Source organism: Eulemur rufifrons, chromosome 7 (assembly GCF_041146395.1).
Source record: "Eulemur rufifrons isolate Redbay chromosome 7, OSU_ERuf_1, whole genome shotgun sequence".
Taxonomy (NCBI): domain Eukaryota; kingdom Metazoa; phylum Chordata; class Mammalia; order Primates; family Lemuridae; genus Eulemur; species Eulemur rufifrons.
In genome coordinates this window covers 144,836,792-144,857,242 of record NC_090989.1, presented here as the reverse complement: position 1 = coordinate 144,857,242, position 20,451 = coordinate 144,836,792, and the positions used below count along the sequence as shown (strand labels likewise).

The window sequence follows — 20,451 nt, the reverse complement described above, 5'->3', positions numbered from 1 at the left end:
GTATCTCCCTTTTGGGGTTTCAGTTTCTCCAACTATATAATGGTTTTAAGCTGTTCTAGACAATTTGTAGATCAATACACATATTTTATAATTTATATGTATTTTAGCTTCTATTCACATGCAAAATTAAAGTTAGTACTGATTCCTTGACCCACAACCCACAGCTCCTCACCAACAGCCACTAAAATAAAGCATCCATATACTACTAAGGACAATTTATTCTTTATTGATTAAAAATGAAAGAAACATGCAGTAAAATACAAAGTTCAAAAAAAGGAGGAAAAAGTTGAATATTTTACATCTTCCAGAATCTAGCATGTCATAAGGAGGAATCTCCATTTATTGATACATCATTATTCTATCTTCCAGATTATTAAATAGTATCAGCTGGCTCTAGAATTTGGTTCAAAACTTAAGCAAAAAACCCAAACAAATCCGTTAATCATTTAGAAAAACCAAACATTTCACAAATAGCATTGGCACATATTACTTTGTGCTATAGTTAGTCCCTACTCCAGGGACAAGGGCATCCTGGGGACCTAGCAACAGAGGTGAACCGTAAACCACCACTCCTGGAATGGAGTGAGGTCGCTCACCAGATTACCTGCTGCCCCACCTGGGTAGTTTCTGTTCACTTATTTTCTCAGCATCACTGCACAAGCCAGCAAAGGGAGTCCACCACACATGATGCAGAAGAAGAAATAACACTGTCCTGGGACTTGGTATCTGTCTTCTAATTCCCAGCAGGGCAAACAATAAACTGAAAAGAAAAAGAAAGCCCCAGCCCACTTCTATTTGTCATGCCTGCGCCACTGCAGTTCAAAGGTAATGGCAGGCTGGAGAAAGTGAATGGGGGATGGGCTGCAGCTCACTGCCAGCTGGGTGCCAGACCCCTCCACATAGAAAGGTGTAAGAGTGATGCCACCACCCCTTGGATTCATAAATAAGTAGATTGTGATGGGCTTGTTTGAAACCAAAAAAAAACAGACTCTAAGGTAAGCCACTCACTAGCTGTGTGCCAAAGAGGACACTATCTCTTTTCCATACCTCATTCCCACCTCCCTGTCCTTGCTTCCCCCCACTATGCCTATTCCACCCCGCCCAGTAAAAAAGAGAAAAAGAATAGCTAATGTTTTTCTAGCAAGCTGGTTAATCTTCCTTTCTTCCTCCAGTTCAACAGGCTCTCACCTTTTACCAAGTCTGCTGGGACCTTGAATTTTGATGTCTGGTCTTCTAATCTACCCTCCTCTCAACCCTCATTTGAAATCCATCCCCCATCTCTTCCTCCCCAACATCCATCCCTTTCCCAAATGTTTCCGCACCTAGGGCAGGTGAAGAAAACCCATGACTAAAACTACAAACTCAGAATGAAACAAAAGGTGTGACAAGTTAGTTGTGGGGAAAGCTTTCAGATATGTTCCAAGAGAAAATTAGGTAAAGCAATCTTGTTTATCAGACCAACAATTCTGGAAAGGGCTTGAGTGATTCTATAAAAGGCAACCCTACCCTTTCCAGGGCCCACAGCCTACCTTTGTGTGTCTTTTTAAGGCCAGATTGAGTATTCCATTCATATAAAACTTAGTAGGATTATTAGCAGTTAGACAAAGGCTGACTATGAAACAGTAGGAAAAAAGAAAAGTCAACCGCACTGATTATTCACATATTGCATTATGAGTGCTCTTTTTAAACCAAAAGAATAATTTATATTATTTCTGTAGAAAATCAAATGAACACTGTCTAATCATAAAACCTAAAGGTCACGGCACATGTGGTTTCACTTTCCATCTTGAGTCAGCTTCAGCGCACAGGGACCCCCTCCAAAGGGTCAGTGCAGGAGAGGGGACAGAAGGCAGGCCTCTCTGGCTGATTGTGAGTCTCCTTTATTGCTGTAGAAATCTCAGCCTTGCGCACCCATTTCCTCATGACTTGGAGGCCAGGTAACTTGATTTTCATGGGAGGATCAAGGAGTTTTTCTTTAATTTAATTTGAATTATGATTCCTGTTCAAAAACCACCTCTGGCAAATTCACTTTTATGAGCCATTACTTGTTGTTTTCTCTAATAACAGTCCTAAGTTCCATGTTGAAGGATCCGATGGCTGAAGTTTGGCTACAGTCAGATGTTTTGCACCAGCTGAAGTTAAGGCTAGCAACCCTTTCTGGAGGGAGCAATGAAGAACCGGGTGCCTGAGAGCAGCTTCAGCAAAATGCTTAGAAACACCACGAACAAAACAAGAACACAGTTTAGGCTGCCTCCATCTGAGGCTGTGCTTTTTCCTAAAAAAGGTTGCTAGAATTCACATCAGGTTCAAAGGAAAAAAAAAAAACCACTAAATTAAATTCTCTGGGCTCCAGCTGAACAATCAACTTTCAATTGCTACTTCCAGTGGTACAGAGATATCCCAAGATGCCCACATCCTGGCAGGTGTGGGAGAACAGGCAGGATGAGGAAGCCCAACGTAGCGCTAATTTCCACTTGGGGCATCATTGGAGTAAGGCAAGAATGAGCTGACAGATCTCCCTCCTGGGACTTGAGACACATGGGCCACTTCTCAGACGGAGGAAGATATGGGACATATGGAGTAAGTTTACTAACGGAACTCTTTAAGGGGATGCTGGCCACTGGTGATCCAACTTTTCTTTCCCTGTAGGAAAAAGGAGGAATGATGGCAGGAAGAACATAAAGAAAGACCTCTAAAGCTCCTAGCCGGGAGATTTGTTGCTGGGTTCTTTGGCAGTAGTGGGTTTAGACCAATAGAAGCAACAGAGATGTGCATGTGTGGAATCTCCTTGGGCCGCCTCTTCCAGGGCTGTGGTTTAGCTGATGCTGAGCTGGGCAAATCCTATTAGTTTACCATCATCAGGAATATCCGAGCCTTCAACACCAGATGCCTGAGAACCAAACAAAATGAGAAGCTGTGGCTATTCAGAAAAACAAAATTGCAGGTAGCAAATAAAACTGATGTGGGACAATGTGCAACAGGTATTTCTTCCAGAAAAGAATGGGTCTGGGTACACAGCTAGAGGAAGATTGGCCAATAATTTATCTTGAGAGTAGTCATGGGTTTGGGGCAGAGGTTTCCTGAGAGGGAGCGAGGACTGGAGGCCACTCAAAGGAAGACATCAGCCCAGGGCCTAGGGGAGGCTGAATGAACACAATCCACCATATTTTAATATTCTCATCCCTCAGGGAATATAAAAGCTGGTCTGCAGAGGGTGCTGGTGTGTAAAAGGTTAAGATGTCTTAATAAGGAAAAGGGGATGAATACCAGTTTGAAAGTGACAGATCGATTTGACTGAGGTTCCTCCACAATTTTCTGCAAATTAGCTGCCACTGTAATCATACAAAACAGAGAAAGTAATGAATGAAAAGCTACATAAATCCACTTTCAACCATATTTTAAAAGCTTAAATGGTAGTTAAGAATATTCTGCGTACAATCAAAATGGAAGCAGGAAGATCAAATAATCACTATTCAAATGAAAGTATCTTTTAAACTTATCTCTAAGTAGTACAAGTAAATCTTGAATCATTGTCAAATTAACTTTCTTTAAAATGTTATATTAACCTAGGAAAGACACTTGAGTGAAAGAAGTCTGATCTGTTTATTTATGGATCAGAAAGCCCCAGACCAGGAGTTAACAAACTATAGCAGTTTTTGTTCTGCCTATGAGCTAAGAATGGTTTAAAAACGACAGACACTGCACAAGGCCCACAGAGCCTAAACTACTATCTGGCCTTTTACAGGGGACTGTGTCTAGGGCGCGCCTACCCTTGACAATGGTCTTTTCCTTCAGTAATATGTACCTGTGGCCTGACTGTGCCTTCTTCCTTTCTTATTGCTTTTTCTAGGACTCTAAATGATTTTTGCCCACCTCTGGGCCACAAAGATTAGGAAGCCAAAATAGATTAGATATGGCCAAGTGTACTTTAACTTGTGACTTTTGTCATCATTTCTACTAGTCTCCTAAAGGCCTGGGCATGCTTTCATTTACTATCACTGGAGGTCACAAAGCAAACTCAAAAGTGAAATTTTTAGTTTTTTTGGTAAGGAAATGTCCCCAATACCTGTAATTTTCAGCAAAGCCAAGAACCATTTCCAGAATGATTCAAACTATTCAGTGGAGTAAAAACCTGCTTTTCTAGGTACTAAGTATACAGACAGACTCAAGGGTACAGGGCAGAGCACAGTGTAGTTACCTATTACTAAATCCCTTCCATCGACCAGGCCAGCAGAAATGAGTTCCTGAGAGACACCCTCTGCTGTATCTGCAAGGACAAAAAACAAAGTGCTTTAGTTTTTGTGCATGCATGTCACTGTTAACTCTCAGAGCCAGCATGGGTGTCAGCACTGTCAGATCCAAGCTTACCGCTAAATCCACAGAATCAAGAAGGCAGAAGATGTCCCCCTCCCACACAACGGTTTTTCCTATGACTGGGATTATTTCAAGTGAGGAACTCTCACAGATCTAGCTAGAGGGCAGAATCTATGTGAACCAGGTGGCAAATATCAGCTCAACATAAAGATAACTTTCTTAGTGGTATCATTGAGATGGGTTCAGACTTGTGTCAGAAGAGCACCCAACAGTGATGCTACAGAAGAAAATTCCTATTTTCAAGCACAACCCTGGACCTGAGCTCTCTGTCCTCTATGATGTTGCATGTGGAACATTTCTTGAGCTAATAAAGCAGAATAATTTATTCTCAATTAAAACTTGAGAGAACGAGTTGCACTCTCTTCTCTTTGGGAGAAATTTTTTGCTAAAGTCACTTCCCTTTCTTATTCTGATGGGCTTTCTTCTTACCTAATTATCTCAGATGGTACAATCTGAGCAATGGCTATAACTAGAAACTAAAAAGATGAGGACACAGTATCCCCAATTAACCTCATCTCCAACCAACTCAGCAGTGCTGGTTCTCAACACTGTGCCCCTCAGAGGGAATGGGAGGCCTGCTGAGGAGCGGGTGTGCACACACTTATGTAGATGACCAGCAATTTGAATTAATTCCTGAAAATGTGACTTTCCCTGACTTTAAAAAAGTAAAACAAATATACTTCTGTGTAACTGCATCTGTTCTCTTTAATAGTTACTTGCTAATGATACTGAGATAGCAGCAGAATAAGTGTGATATACAGGACAGATATCTGCTAGCTGCTAGCTACTCCTCAAATCTGAACCATGAGTAATAAAGGAGAGAAAGAAAACAAGCCTTGTTCTAAGGTGAAGTTCATGGCCACAAACAGGGCATGACAGGGCTCAGCTTCTGTGTGAGGAGAGAGGAGAACGTAGGCCTTGTTTCTTCTTTACCACCATGGAGGGCAAGCATGTACAGTGATGAAAGCAAGAACTTTGGACTCTGACAGATCTGGTTTGACCTCTTTCTAGCTGTGTGACCTTGAAGAGTTTACTTTGCCTCTAAGTCTTGATTTTATCATCTACCATATGGGGATAATAATTTTTCCTTAGGGGTCTCTAGTGAGAATTTAATGAGATAATACTTAGCACAATGCCTGGCCTATAGTAAGCAGTAAATAAGAGCTATATTCATTACTATATTATGTAAGGTTTTCTAAATGAGTTTAGTAGGAAAAAAACTGCATTTTAATATTATTCAGATGTTCCCAAAAACCAGAAAAATTTTTATCATCCTTTAAAAGCCAAAACACATCTAAAGGACAGAAACATTTCATTAAATAACAAATCAGAAGTTATTTTGTTTTCAATCTTTTTGATGCCTCACCTCTTCCAGGAGTAAATTCGAATCGAATATCATTTAGTTCTTTCTTTGAATTCCTACGAAAGAAAGCAGAATGTGTAAAATAAGAATTTCTGAATTTATGCATAGAGATTCCATCAACATATATTAGGAAAGCTGTGCCTCAAAGAAAGATTGTTCTGATCCCACAGATCATATGATTTAGCCTGATGTGTTCACACTGTAGGGCTCAGAGCAAACTCAGAATGATCATCTAATTGTCCTACAACCCTTTTAATCCATGTCCCTCTTTCATCAATATAAATATTTCATGCCTTTGAAGAGATTCTTATTATTTCTTATTATATGCCCACTCCCATCCTTATTCCCACTAAGATGAGTATATCAAACAAAATCTGTATGAGCACAGGGAGGTGTGATTAAAAACGATACAGGATGCCCTTTTTCATCCTTATCCCCACTCCTACGTGCCCACTGTGTCTAGGAGAGCACCTTGCCTACCACTGGTGATCAGTCTCAGCAAACTCATAAAATGAAACATATGATATTCCCTCAAATTCCACCGGAGTTCAGGTGAGAATACATGAAATTGGGATAATGAGGAAAAACTTTAGAAGTAGTTTTTAGATAGCACTTAGCGGATAGGCAGGATTTAGGTGGGCAGAGAAGAAGGTAGAAGAATTGGTCCATACGGGCAGCAGAGTTAATATATGACTCCAGAAATTCAAATATAACTGTAAGGCACAGTTATAGTGATCACCGTACTATGTAATGGGATTAACCAGGTAAAATTAGAACATTATATCTAAAGGCAGACATGCCTGATTACTTAGGACCTAAATTCATTTTATCTAAACAATGTAGAAGGCTTAGATCTACTTGACAAATAATATACTTGAGGATATTACTGAAATTGTGCTTAAAATAGAACTACCTATCTCAAATACAACCTGCCCCCAAATGAGTTTCCCTTGCATTACCCTCTCTCTACACCGGTATGTACAGACTTATACTTCTGCATATATACTACCTGCAATTTGCTTTTGGCTGTGTAAGTATATACTACAAATCAACTTCCAACCTTGACTTGATTACCAAGGAGTCATTAAATTTTCTCTTTTCTCAGTATCCTCCCACAGTATCTAAGAGTGCTTTACATTGTCTGTGCTTAATACATGACTGTTCAATCTAGTCTTCCTGAAAGTTGAATAAAATTCAGATCAAAATGTTTGGTATATGTTTAGTGATTGAACTGGCATGCCAGGCACAAATACCTTCAAAGACAACAACATGATAAAGTAGATTAAATGTGTTTCTTATCATCTCTTCTGGTCATATAACTTTAAAGTCTTCATCAGTGAGCATAAGAATCCAGCCTCTATTTCCATAAACGGTCTGGAACATAGTTCATTAAACCACCACTTTCAGCAAGCTAACTACATCACTTAAAAGTACTTTCTCCATCTTCCTGAAGCACACATCAAATAGAATTTTTTTTTTTTTGAGACAGAGTGTCACTCTGTTGCCTGGGCTAGAGTGCCGTGGCGTCAGTCTATCTCACAGCAACCTCCAACTCCTAGGCTCAAGCAATCCTTCTGCCTCAGTCTCTGAAGTAGCTGGGACTACAGGCATGAGCCACCATGCCCGGCTAATTTTTTCCATATATTTTTAGTTGTCCAGCTAATTTCTTTCTATTTTTAGTAGAGATGGGGTCTCACTCTTGCTCAGGCTGGTCTCGAACTCCTGAGTTCAAACGATCCACCCACCTCGGCCTCCCAGAGTGCTAGGATTACAGGCATGAGCCACCACGTCTGGCCCAAACAGAATTTTTGTACTGTATATTAACTGCTATAAGACCTCAAAACCATGGTTTTATAGAGACAAGTGGTATTCTTAACGTATAATTAAAATGGCACAAGATTACCAAGACATCCTATTAATTCAGAACTATTTGAGATGGGATCAGGTATATTGAGTAGGCTTCTGTAAAGGAAAGGTAACTCAATCTGCTTTCTTCATATTTATGGCATAATTTCATTGCTCCTAGCGGTAAGATCAAAACATTCTCCAAATAGCTTTTGCTGCTTCTATCTCTAATGACAACCTTACCGAGATGATGACTAGGAATTCATATATGGAAGGGAGATGAGTCAATGATAATTCAGTGCAATTCTTTTTTAAAATGTTAGTAACACTTTAAACAGACCTCTCTCAGGTGACACTTTAATACTAATTTTTTTTCAAATGCATTTATGTGTAGAAAGAAATCTCTTTAGAGCAATACAACAGCCATAGCTATTCTGACAAGAAAGCACTGGAATCCTAATCCAGCTACCCAGTGAGCAATCTGTCAGGACCTCACTATATGCCCCCACCAAGAACCACCAATTTAGAATACTTGCTGTCAAACAGAGAAGCAGACTAAAAATACATTTAGAAGGTTTCTTTTTAACTTCTAAGAACAAGGCCTTTATTTGTTCTATCACAATCAAAAAGCCCTCCACCTTGGGTTAGTTGATTTCAGAATCCACGGTGTTTATAGGGTCACAATTATGAGACTGATCTTCAGATAAGGCAGCTAATGCTGCTCCCCTAATAACTGCTCCTCAATTATAGAAAATGCTTCCTAACCCAAACTATACTTCAAATGCACAAATTCATCACCATTGGTGTAGAAACAACTAAGAGAATGCATGCATCAGTCAGTCAAGCACCTGTTAACATTCAGGTCTTCACGCTATTACTATTATTTCTGAGGAAGATAATACATCTGTAAGCAAATAACACAACCTAAGAGAACACACAATCCTGTCCAATTACTCTGAGGCATACACTATTCCCGCGTATGCAGAATATTCAGAGAAAAAAAAAATGCCTACTTACCTTAATCTTAGTACTAAGCTGATTGGGATCTTGGTTTCTTGTGAACCTGCTCCTAAAGACAAAGCCTAAAAGGCATTGAAAGGTATAAAGTCATTGCCTGGAACATTAAGTGTGGAGGTGCCTAACGGTCATCTGCAGAGGAATCATCCACTTGGCAGCAATTTTCTTCAACTCCAGCTGAGGTCATCCTAATCGCTAGGACATTCCCTGTTGTGGTGCTGTGGGAGGACGTGTACTCCCAGCAGCAAAGAAAAGCTGAATGTCAGCCTAAGTCAAACACAACTAGAAAGATAATTCTCAAACCCAGATGAAATTCCATACATAGCCACATTTACATTTTGTATTTTTGAGACCCCTGTTCTCTTCTACAAGGGTAAAAAACATGAAGCTAAGTTTCTCACTTTAAAAAATGTGCCAGTGTAGCATATGGCAACACAAAAGGAAGGGCCTGAACCAACTGCCCTTCAGGAATCCATCCAACCCATAGGTTCAGATCTTTTTATGGCTAAACTAATCCTCTCTGTAAACTGTACAGCTATTCCTTGCTTATGGGAGAACATACATTCTATTTAAGTTGTTTATAAAATGAATCCAATCTTTCCATCAGTTTTCTTAAGACAACTCTGTCTTTTCCCTTAGGATAGGCAGAAATGAAAAGATTAAATGAAGTCAGTGCCATTACTAACTGGAAGTGCTCAAAGCAGTCATCTCCAAAGGCAGAACACAAGATCCACTGGGGTGCAAAAGAAAAAAACCCAAAACTTTAATTTCTATTTCTTTTCATCTAAAATGTTAGAAAGAAAATGTAACTTCTAATATTTAATAAATGAACTGATACTAAAACTCTTTAACTATGTGACATAAGGTTACACGTTGCATTCAGCATCTGAGGATTCTAGAGGGCACAGTGAGAGTTGCACAACATGCAGTGGTTCATAGTGGGGCTTTCATTCACTTGGCTGTTTTCAGCGTAGTATGATTTAATAAAGTTTCTGTGTGCCTGATTAAATTGGTTTACAGATTACAATGCCTAGGTGTTAACGAGATCAACCTTCACAAAATTGACAAACATCTTAAAAAGAGTAATAAAAAAAGCCATGGATAGCAGAGAGTATTAATAAGTAATACAAGCCTAAGTGAGCGAAAAGAAAATAGTACAGCCTCTAATTCTCTTACTTTCTGTACGAACTCTATCAGCTATTAATACATTCTGAAGTTAAACATAATAATGATTTAATGCAGAGCTGACAACAAATCAGCCAAAAATTTTTGATGTTTGGAATATTTCCATCATTAACCTATTCTGTTGCTTAAAAACCTGTGTGATCTTTGTACAACTCTCTTATCTGCACATACAAAAACTGTGAAGACATAATTTCTAACTTGTTTCAAAATCTACAAAGACATCAACCTGATTACATTAGGTTGTGTTCCACGTTAATATCTGCTTTTCTCATCTAGCCTCAAGGATGCCCATTAAAAGCACATCCCACTTTACCTGAGCTGTTTTTCCTGGCTCTGCAGGGAGTGGGAGAGAGACTTGCGTTGGCTGTGTAGGCATCTGCCCAGCTGGCTGAGGTAGATGAGCAGAAATCTGTTCTGGAACTTGGAGCAAAGTACCCACAGGATCAGTTGTTGGAAAGAGCTATAACAAAACACACACACAGTGTTGCTTAAGTTGAGTGGAAAGGAAAGCAGGTCTACTGATAGCCAAGTGCACCTTTATGGGGTTACATTTTCAAAGTAATTTTTGTATAGTATACAGTTTTTGTGTATCACTACTTCTCTACTCCAAACGGAAGTCAAGTATTTCTAGGTTTTCCAAATCTTAACAGCTTTGTGAGGTCTAATATACATTTCTCAAAATTCATGCATGGTAAGTATACAATTCAATGATTTTTGCACAATGTATAGAATTGTGCAAACATCACCATGATTCAGTTTTAGAACACTTCCATCACCCCCAAAAGTTCTCTTGTGTCCATTTATAATTAATTCCTGCCTCCATACCCTGCCCTAGGCAACCACTGATCTACTTGCTATCTCTATAAATTTGCCTTTTCTGCACATTCCATAAAAATGGAATCATATAATATGTAGTCTATTGTGTCTGGCTTCTTCACTTAGCATTATATTTATTTTTAACCACATCTATTCCATCCCCTTTGCCCAGCAAAATAGCACCTCCAAAATAAAGATTTAAATATGTAATACAAAAATATAGAAGCTACATTTTTCTGTGTGGGGACTTTTTATTACTTACAAAGACAATCAACCCAATCTGAAATGTATTTTGAAAACAGATGTGAAGTTTAATAACTAACACAGATATTATATACATATTATTTTGTATGTTTGAAATATTTTATAAATTTTAATTATGTAGTTGGGAGAAAAGACTGATGTTAGATACAAAGACAAGTTAAACATTCAAAATTGGCCGGGCGCGGTGGCTCACGCCTGTAATCCTAGCACTCTGGGAGGCCGAGGTGGGCGGATCGTTCGAGCTCAGGAGTTCGAGACCAGCCTGAGCAAGAGCGAGACCCCACCTCTACTAAAAAAAAAAAAATAGAAAGAAATTATATGGACAGCTAAAAATATATATAGAAAAAATTAGCCGGGCATGGTGGTGCATGCCTGTAGTCCCAGCTACTCGGGAGGCTGAGACAGGAGGATTGCTTGAGCTCAGGAGTTTGAGGTTGCTGTGAGCTAGGCTGACGCCACGGCACTCACTCTAGCCTGGGCAACAGAGTGAGACTCTGTCTCAAAAAAAAAAAAAAAAAAAAAACATTCAAAATTATATAATTAGTGGGGGAAAAAAAAACAATGCAACGGCCAGAATGTACAGTTCAAAGAAAAAAAAATCAAAGGGTAAAAATAGAGGCCTAATAGCTGATATTATATAACAAAACCAAGGAGACAGGGTAGTAAAATTTTGTGTTCCTTCAACTTCATACATTAGAAGAAGTCACAAGTTACTCACTGGTTCTAGATTTGTATAGAAAAATAGAACTTTAGGATTACTTTTGGAAATGTTAATTATTAGTACTACTTCAAAAGGATATTTAACTTTCAAACTGTATGCACATATGTTTATCTACACTACAGAAATAAAGGATATGTAAAATAAAGTAATAAGAGGATGTGGAGAAACCGAAACTCTTGTGCACTGTTGGTGGGAATGTAAAATGGTGCAGCCTCTATGGAAAACAGTATGGTGGTCCCTCAAAAAATTAAAAATAGAATTAGCAAATGACCCAGCAATTCTACTTCTAGGTATATGCCCAAAAGAACTGCAATCAGAATCTTGAAGAGATATTTGTATACCCATGTTCACAACAGCATTATGCACAACAGCTAAAAGGTAGAAGCAACCCAAGTGCCCACTGACCTCTGATGAATAAAAAAATGTGGTATGTGTACACACACACACACACATACACACACACAGGAATATTATTCAGCCTTAAAAAGTAAGGACATTTTTGCTACAATATTGATGAATCTTGAGGACATTATGCCAAGTGAAATACACCAGTCACAAAAGGACTAATACTGTATGATTCCATTTATGTGAGGTACCTATAGTACAAATTCATAGAGACAGAAAATGAGGGTGGGGGAGAATGGGCACAGAGTTATAGTTTGGAAAGATGAAATAGTTCTGGAGGATGATAGTGATGATGGTTGCACTGCAGTGTGAACACATTAATACTACTGAACTGTACAATTGAAAATGATTAACGTGGTAAATTTTATGTTATGTGAATTTTTATATACATATATTTTCTAAGTACTTACTATACAGAGCAAAACGTTATATGAATTCTGTCACAAGTTAAAAAAAAACAAAGTATTGAGCATGAGAATATAAGTATGTGAGAACTCATGTGGCAATGATATTTAGGCAAAGGAACAAAAAGACGATTAAAAAGAAAACTTTGGATAATCTGTAAAATACCCTTTCGCTCAATTTCTGAGAAATTATGAATTAGTCAAGGTAGCTGAAGTCAGAAGTAACAAATAATCCTAAAATGTCAGTGGATTAAAACAACAAAAGTTATTTCTTGCACACATTCCAACTCCATCTCTCGCCAGCAGGGGCTAATAAGTTTTACTCAGGGATGCAGGTCATGGTGGCAGGGGTAAGGAAATAGGGAATCATGAGTGGCTCTTCTTTCTAGATACTATGTCATTGGCCAAAGTAATCGATATGGTTATGTGCAATTTCAAGGGGCAAGTAAATGCAATCCTGTCCAAGATGAAAAGCCAGACATATTAGTGAATAGCAGTTCTAATATAAGTTGTCAGACACTGGCCTGTTAAGATGCCAAGGTACAGTATTTATTTTCAGTCTTAAGTAATACAGTTCTAGGTAAACAAATTGTGTACATAATCATGTATATAAATTGGGTATTAAGTACACAAAAGAAGTGAAAGGGCATAGGCAAGAATAGAATTGGTTTAAGAGCCAGAAATGTGTGCTCGTTAGACCAAAACTCAGCTCAGAATGAAAATGCTGCCAGAAGGAAGAATGTATGACAGAATAGACCCAGGAAATGGTTGTTTTCCTTGGGTAGTGAGAATAAGGCAAGTCAGCGTAACAGGATTCTGTTTAGTAGGATTTCCTATCATAGTGACACAGTAACTAAAGAAAATAGAATCTATTTCACGAGAGAAGAGGGTGGGAAAAAAAAAATCCAAAAGGAAAGGTAGCATATGACAAATTCCTGGACAGATTAATGCAAAAAGACTACCTTCTACTTCGAGCAGCCCAAGCCAAAAAACCAATTTATAAAGTCAACCAAGCAAGGGAGAACGAACATTCTGGGCCCTTAGGCCAACTTTTAAGATTCGACCACTATAAAGTCTCATTCTCATCTTGGTATACACATTTTTAAAAAGTGCTTAAAATTAAAACCAAACCAAAACAATAATCACAATTACTTACCTCAGAATTTGATATTGATTCTTTTACTCGAGGAGACTAAAAGAAATACAAAAAGGATGCTTGTTAACTCAGAACTTGTAGACAGTACTTGTAGACAGTCCCAAACTGCAAGTGTGCTGAATCCAAGTCAACTCCATTTAATTCTGATCCATACATTAACTCACTGGCAACTCTAGTGAAAGTTTTCTGGAAAAAGAAAACTGTCCTGATACTATTGCATTTTTTTTGTCTAGGTAGCTTGTAAGAAATGCATCAATGTACTTACAGTATTTTAAAATTCTACAACTAGAAGCTGTATAAGCAAACATAATGGGACTGAGTTCTCAGGCAGTAGCGTGGTCACATTCTTCAAAGGAAAATTCTTTCCACTAATCACGAACATATTAAGTGCGTAAGATCCCAGACCGAAACCTAAACTTTCAAGCTAGTTATCCAACACATTCTCAAAGTAGAGTAATTTTGATTATGGGCTTTAATGGAGAAAACTCTTGAGGCAAAATTAAAAAACAATGATATGAAAGCTGCATTTCAAGAGTCTACTACTATCCTTACTCTTGGAGCTAGGTATTTGGGGATCTGGTATGTAAATAAATGTGGGTTGTCCAAAAATAAAAAATAGTTAGTGGAAATAAATTGATATGCTAATATAAATTGAGGTGAGGTCTCAAGTACCTGGTGTAAATCACATTTATTTGGAAATGAACAGTTGTAATCTGTGTGTATAAAATCTAAGCTAAGTTTATTTGGTAAAGCATAACAGTAGTAATTCTGGATATAGACATTGTAGTTTACCAAAAAACTTACCTCCAAACAAATGTCAATTTATGGTAAATTCTACCAAAAATGGATTTAGTCAGACTTCTTAAAAGGTCAACTTAGGGATTTTTTTTTTAATTTTCATCACCATCTTATTAAGGAGAATCAAGGTTTAGATAATAGCTAATGTAGTACAGCAAGTAAGTGGCCAATCTAAAATCCTTTTTTAAAAACTCTGAAAATAATTTCAAACTTATAGAAAAGTTGTTAGAATAAGAATACTACAAAGTGCACCAGTAAACCCTTTATCCTGATTCATCTGTTATTAACCTTTTTTTCCTCAACTGCTTTATCATTTGGGTGCTCCCTTTCTCTTTCTAAATTTAAGTATTTAATCATATTTTTCCAGCACCATTTGAAAATAAGTTGCACATATCATGGCTGTTTGCCACTTAATAATCAGAGTATGTATTTCCTAAGAACAGAAATATTTTCTTAAATAATTTCACACTACAGTTATCAGCATATTTAACAATGATATAATATTTTAATCTAATTTACTGCCCATAGTCTAATTGTCAGTTGACCCTAATGTCCTTTGTAGCCTTTTGTTTTTCTTCCAGTATAAGATGCAGTCTAAGATCATATATTACAGTTAGCTGTCAAGTTTCCTTAGATTTTTAAAATCTGGAACATCAACATTTTTTAAGAATATAGTCACTCTACCCCTACTATATACTTTAATAGACGTCCCTCATTTGGGGTTTATCTGTTTCCTTATTACTAAACTTAAATGAATTCCCAGTTGGATTCTACACAGTGATCGTGTCCTTCTTAGGATATCACAAGTTCATCTGCCCCTTGTTAGCAAAGTTAATTTTAATCACCTGGTCAAGGAATTGTCCTATTTCTCTAGTGTGTGTGTGTGTGTGTGTGTGTGTGTGTGTATAAACTAGTTTTTCCCTTGCAACTAATAGGCAATCTGTAGGGAGACACTTTAAGACCTTGACAATATCCTGCTCAGCAAAACTTCCCCCTATATTTAGCATCATTGATGATCCCTGCCTGATCCCATCTTTGTGATGATGATTGTAAAATGAGGATTTTCCACCTCCAACACTCCTTCACATTTACCAGTCAGTACTTGGCATTCTACTGTCATGAAGAACTCTCCCTTGGTTCCTCCATTTATTTATGTACTACTTATAATTAATATGGACTCATAGATTCCAACTTTTAAATGATTACTACATTTAATTATTTTAATGGTTAAACTGGCCCAGAGTTGGTCAGTGGGTGCTCCTTCAAGTATTCTTATGAGGTTTTTGTTTTTGTTTTTAATTTTTAAGCATCCTCTCTTTCTGGCAAAAGATAATATTCCAGATTCATCTTATCTTTTCCTTGCCCAAGCCCTGGAACCAGCCATTTCTCAAAGGATTTCTCAAAGGAGTCCTGGTTCCTTTAAGTGGGGAATTGCATTAGAGACCATGATCTGGGTGTAAGGTATGCTTATCATTATTGGTGTGCTTTTGCTTCGAGGCCCCTCAGTAGACAAAAATGAGATATATGCAAGTATACACACACATATATATATACATACATAGGCACAAAGACATTCTCACTGTCTCACACACACACACCCCCTTTAAAAAGCTTGAATTCACACCAAAACCTCCAATTCAAATCCATCCCCAAAGGATTCTTTCTCACCTTGCCCCATTCTGTATTTGTCTCTTTTTCTACAGTGAGAATCCTAGCTCCCAAAAACACCAAGACATTTACTCTTTTGCTCAACCCTACAAATCATCTACAAGAGTTTCAGAACTGCTCTGCATATGCAACCAAGAAAAACAATCCTAGTAAAAGGAGTTCAAGATTTCTCTGAAGTTTTCTCTTTCCCTCATAACTATACCTAAGACTAAGAGCAGCTAGTCAGATACTGTGTTCATAGGTTACCTGAACTAATTCTTCCTTTATATTCTCTTTCAGCAGCAGTCCCCAACCTTTTTGGCACCAGGAACCGGTTTCATGGAGCACAATTTTTCCACGGGAAGATTGGGGGGTGATGGGGGGAAGGGAGGCAGAGCACAGGCAGTGATGCCAGCAATGGGGAGTGGCTGTAAATACAGATATACAGAAGTTTTTGATCACCGCTCACCTTCTGCTGAGTGCGCCCCTCAACCGTTCCTAAGTTTCATGGAAGACAATTTTTCCACGGATGGGGGCGGGGTGCACAGAGGTCTAAGCCCCATTCCCTAACATGCTGCGGACCTGGGTGTTGGGGACCACAGCCTTTCAGCACAGTTCTACATATATATATATTTTTTCACTTAAAATACAATTGTAGACTTCTACTTCTGACCATGTTGGGTAAACAGGGACTAGATTTACCTTTCTGCCTAAAACAACCAAAAAAAATCAAAAAAGATAAAATATATGAAACAAAAATTTTCAAGACACTGGAAATTGGTCAGAGAAAAACAATGATGCCTGAAACAGCAGAAAAACATAGTGAACCTTATCCTACTATACTACCTTGAGAGTTTCCAGGCTGTGGCACAGGGAAGGGGAACCCAGGTGAAATCCAATGAACTGCCTGAACTGAAGAAATAGAACTAAGAGTCCAGGGAGACCAAAGCAGATTAAGTTGATAAACAGTACCAGGGAGGAGAGAGATGCATGGAGAAAGAACCCTAGAGATCTGCAGAGGGTTGCTTTTGAATACTCAGCAGAATACTTATCAATGAATGTGCGTAAGGAAACTAACCGAGACTGAGGCAAAAAAACATCAAAAAAGACTAGAGGGAACAGTGCCTAACACACACAAAGAGCCAGGAACAGTGTCTATTCCCACCAGCCAGACTGGAAAAACTAATAACTCACATGACATTGGGTAGGCAGTGTTCTCAAAAAAGTCTTGTCTCAGTAATGGGGAATAAATAGCTGTAGAATTAACACAGCTCCAGACACAACTAACAAATCACAAAAGCAAAACCCAAAAGGATTAAACTATTTCCAACTAACTTTACTGTATCCCAGAATAAAGCTCAAGATTTATAGAAATACAAAATTATTAGCATGAAACAAGGTAAAAATCACAATGTCTGGCTTCCAATCAAAGATTACCAGGTATGCAGACACAGCCACAATGAAGAGAATAATCAATCAAATAAAATCCATCCAGAATTTTTTTTTTTTTTTTTTTTTGAGACAGAGTCTCACTCTGTTGCTCAAGCTAGAGTGCCGTGGCGTCAGCCTAGCTCACAGCAACCTCAAACTCCTGGCCTCAAGCAATCCTCCTGCCTCAGCCTCCAGAGTAGGTGGGACTACAGGCATGTGCCACCATGCCCGGCTAATTTTTTCTATAATATTTTTAGTTGTCCACATAATTTCTTTCTATTTTTAGTAGAGACGGGTCTTGCTCCTGCTCAGGCTGGTCTCGAACTCCTGAGCTCAAACAATCCACCCGCCCCGGCCTCTCAGAGTTCTAAGATTACAGGCGTGAGCCACTGTGCCTGGCCTCCATCCAGAATTTTTTTAAGAGACAGGGTCTCGCTTTGTTGCCCAGGCTGGAATACAGTGGCCCAATCACAACTCGCTGTAACCTTGACCTCCTGAGCTCGAGTGATTCTCCCACCTCAGCCAGCCAAGCAGCTGGGACTACAGGCATGCACCACCACACACCCAGCTATTGATGTTTCCAATTCAGAATTGACATGGATGTTAGAATTAGCAGAAAAGGACATTAAAATAATTATTTTAACTGTATTACATATCTTTAAAAAGTTAAGTAGAGACATGGAAAAGGTTAAAAAAAAAACCAAACTTCTAGACTATTACAATGCCTGAGATTCTGAAATATAGACTGGATAGAATTAGCAGAAGATTAGAAGTTGCAGGAGAAAAGATAAATGAACTTGAAGGCTAGCATAGAAATTATACAAAATGGAGAGAGAAAAAAAAAGAATTTTTAAAAAATGAAAAGAGAGGCCGGGCGCGGTGGCTCACGCCTGTAATCCTAGCACTCTGGGAGGCCGAGGTGGGCGGATCGTTTGAGCTCAGGAGTTCGAGACCAGCCTGAGCAAGAGCGAGACCCCACCTCTACTAAAAATAGAAAGAAATTATATGGACAGCTAAAAATATATATAGAAAAAATTAGCCGGGCATGGTGGCGCATGCCTGTAGTCCCAGCTACTCGGGAGGCTGAGACAGGAGGATCGCTTGAGCTCAGGAGTTTGAGGTTGCTGTGAGCTAGGCTGACGCCACGGCACTCACTCTAGCCTGGGCAACAGAGTGAGACTCTGTTTCAAAAAAAAAAAAAAAAAATGAAAAGAGAATTGGTGGGATATGACACAATTTCAAGTAGCCTAATATACATGTTATTGGAGGACAGAAAAAATATTTGAAGATATAATGACTGAAAATTTTCCAAACTTGATAAAAACCTATAAAATGCACAGATCAAACAAGCTCAACAAAACCCCAAGCACAAGAAACATGAAGAAAAATACACCTTGGCACTTATAAAGAGGAAATCTTAAAACCGGTCAGAGAAAAAAAGACATATTACTTATAAAGAAACAAGATAAGGATGTCAGGCCGGGCGCGGTGGCTCAAGCCTGTAATCCTAGCACTCTGGAGGCCGAGGCGGGTGGATCGCTCAAGGTCAGGAGTTCGAGACCAGCCTGAGCGAGACCCCGTCTCTACTAAAAATAGAAAGACATTATATGGACAACCAAAAATCTATATAGAAAAAATTAGCCGGGCATGGTGGCGCATGCCTGTAGTCCCAGCTACTGGGGAGGCTGAGGCAGTAGGATCGCTTAAGCCGAGGAGTCTGAGGTTGCTGTGAGCTAAGCTGACGCCACGGCACTCACTCTAGCCTGGGCAACAAAGTGAGACTCTGTCTCAAAAAAAAAAAAAAAAAGGATGTCACCAGATTTCTCAGTGGAAACATGCAAGCAAGAGGATGGTGAAAAAGCATCTTTAAAGCACTGAAAGAAAAAGCCTATCAATCTAGAATTCTATGCCCTGCAAACGTGTCTTGTTAAAATAAAGGTGAGTAAGAGGAATTTTCAGACATAAAACCTTAAAGAAGGCCGGGCGCGGTGGCTCACGCCTGTAATCCTAGCACTCTGGGAGGCCGAGGTGGGCGGATCGTTTGAGCTCAGGAGTTGGAGACCAGCCTGGGCAAGAGCGAGACCCCATCTCTACTAAAAATAGAAAGAAATTATATGGACAGCTAAAAATATATATAGAAAAAATTAGCCGGGCATGGTGGTGCATGCCTGTAGTCCCAGCTACTCGGGAGGCTGAGACAGGAGGATTGCTTGAGTTCAGGAGTTTGAGGTTGCTGTGAGCTAGGCTGACGCCACGGCACTCACTCTAGCCTGGGCAACAGAGTGAGACTCTGTCTCAAAAAAAAAAAAAAAAAAAAAAAAAACCTTAAAGAAATCATTGCCAGCAGACCTACAACACAAAAAAATATTAAGAGAAGTTCTTCAGGCATAAGGAAAATAATACAAAGATGGAAATCTGGATCTATCCAAGAGTCTTTATTATGAATATGTGCTAAATATTGTCAAAGGCTTTTTCAGAATCTATGAAAATAAAAATATGGTTTGATCTCAGCTCTATTAATATTATAAGATTTCCAATGTTGAACCATCATTTTACCCTACCCCATTTGGTCATGGTATATTCTTTTCTTAATGTAAGCTCAATTTAGTTTTAAAAGACTCACTTTCTTAAAAAGAATTCATGATCTCAAAAATGGCTACAAAGATAACATGAAAAATACTGGAGAAAAAGCTACTTATTCTGTGGACAAAGTATATAATTTTCTATGCTGTTTAGATACCAGTGTATGAGGTTATAGAAAGCTATTATAACTAATTCAGACCTACCAAATTTCTTACAGATGGTTAGGCAGTAATAATCAGATATTGAAAGCTATAATTTATCTTTCCAAATATTTGTTAGAAAAAAAATACCATCATCCTCTCTTTCATAGGAAGCTAGAACTATAAGGTTCATGTAGATCTTGCTTCCTCTGGCAGCTTTAATATTAGATTACATTACAGTATCAATTCAGAAAGGAGTCACATGAAAAAGTAAGGAAGAAAGGACACCATAGTCTCACATT

The 20,451-nt window shown here is 38.6% G+C and overlaps 1 protein-coding gene across 1 annotated transcript in view; it reads right to left on the bottom strand.

The window, feature by feature from the left end:
* Positions 1-286: 286 nt before the first annotated feature.
* The window catches only part of OXSR1 (oxidative stress responsive kinase 1), a 91,704-nt gene continuing 71,539 nt past the window's right edge, over positions 287-20,451 (bottom strand). Inside the window, exons 12-18 of the mRNA XM_069475544.1 lie at positions 13,551-13,586; positions 10,098-10,244; positions 8,600-8,664; positions 5,741-5,793; positions 4,199-4,267; positions 3,268-3,332; positions 287-2,890 (exon numbers count right to left, since the gene is read on the bottom strand). Coding sequence (XP_069331645.1) covers positions 2,816-2,890; positions 3,268-3,332; positions 4,199-4,267; positions 5,741-5,793; positions 8,600-8,664; positions 10,098-10,244; positions 13,551-13,586 — 510 coding nt within the window. The 3' untranslated portion in view covers positions 287-2,815. The remainder of the gene's footprint in view (positions 2,891-3,267; positions 3,333-4,198; positions 4,268-5,740; positions 5,794-8,599; positions 8,665-10,097; positions 10,245-13,550; positions 13,587-20,451) is intronic.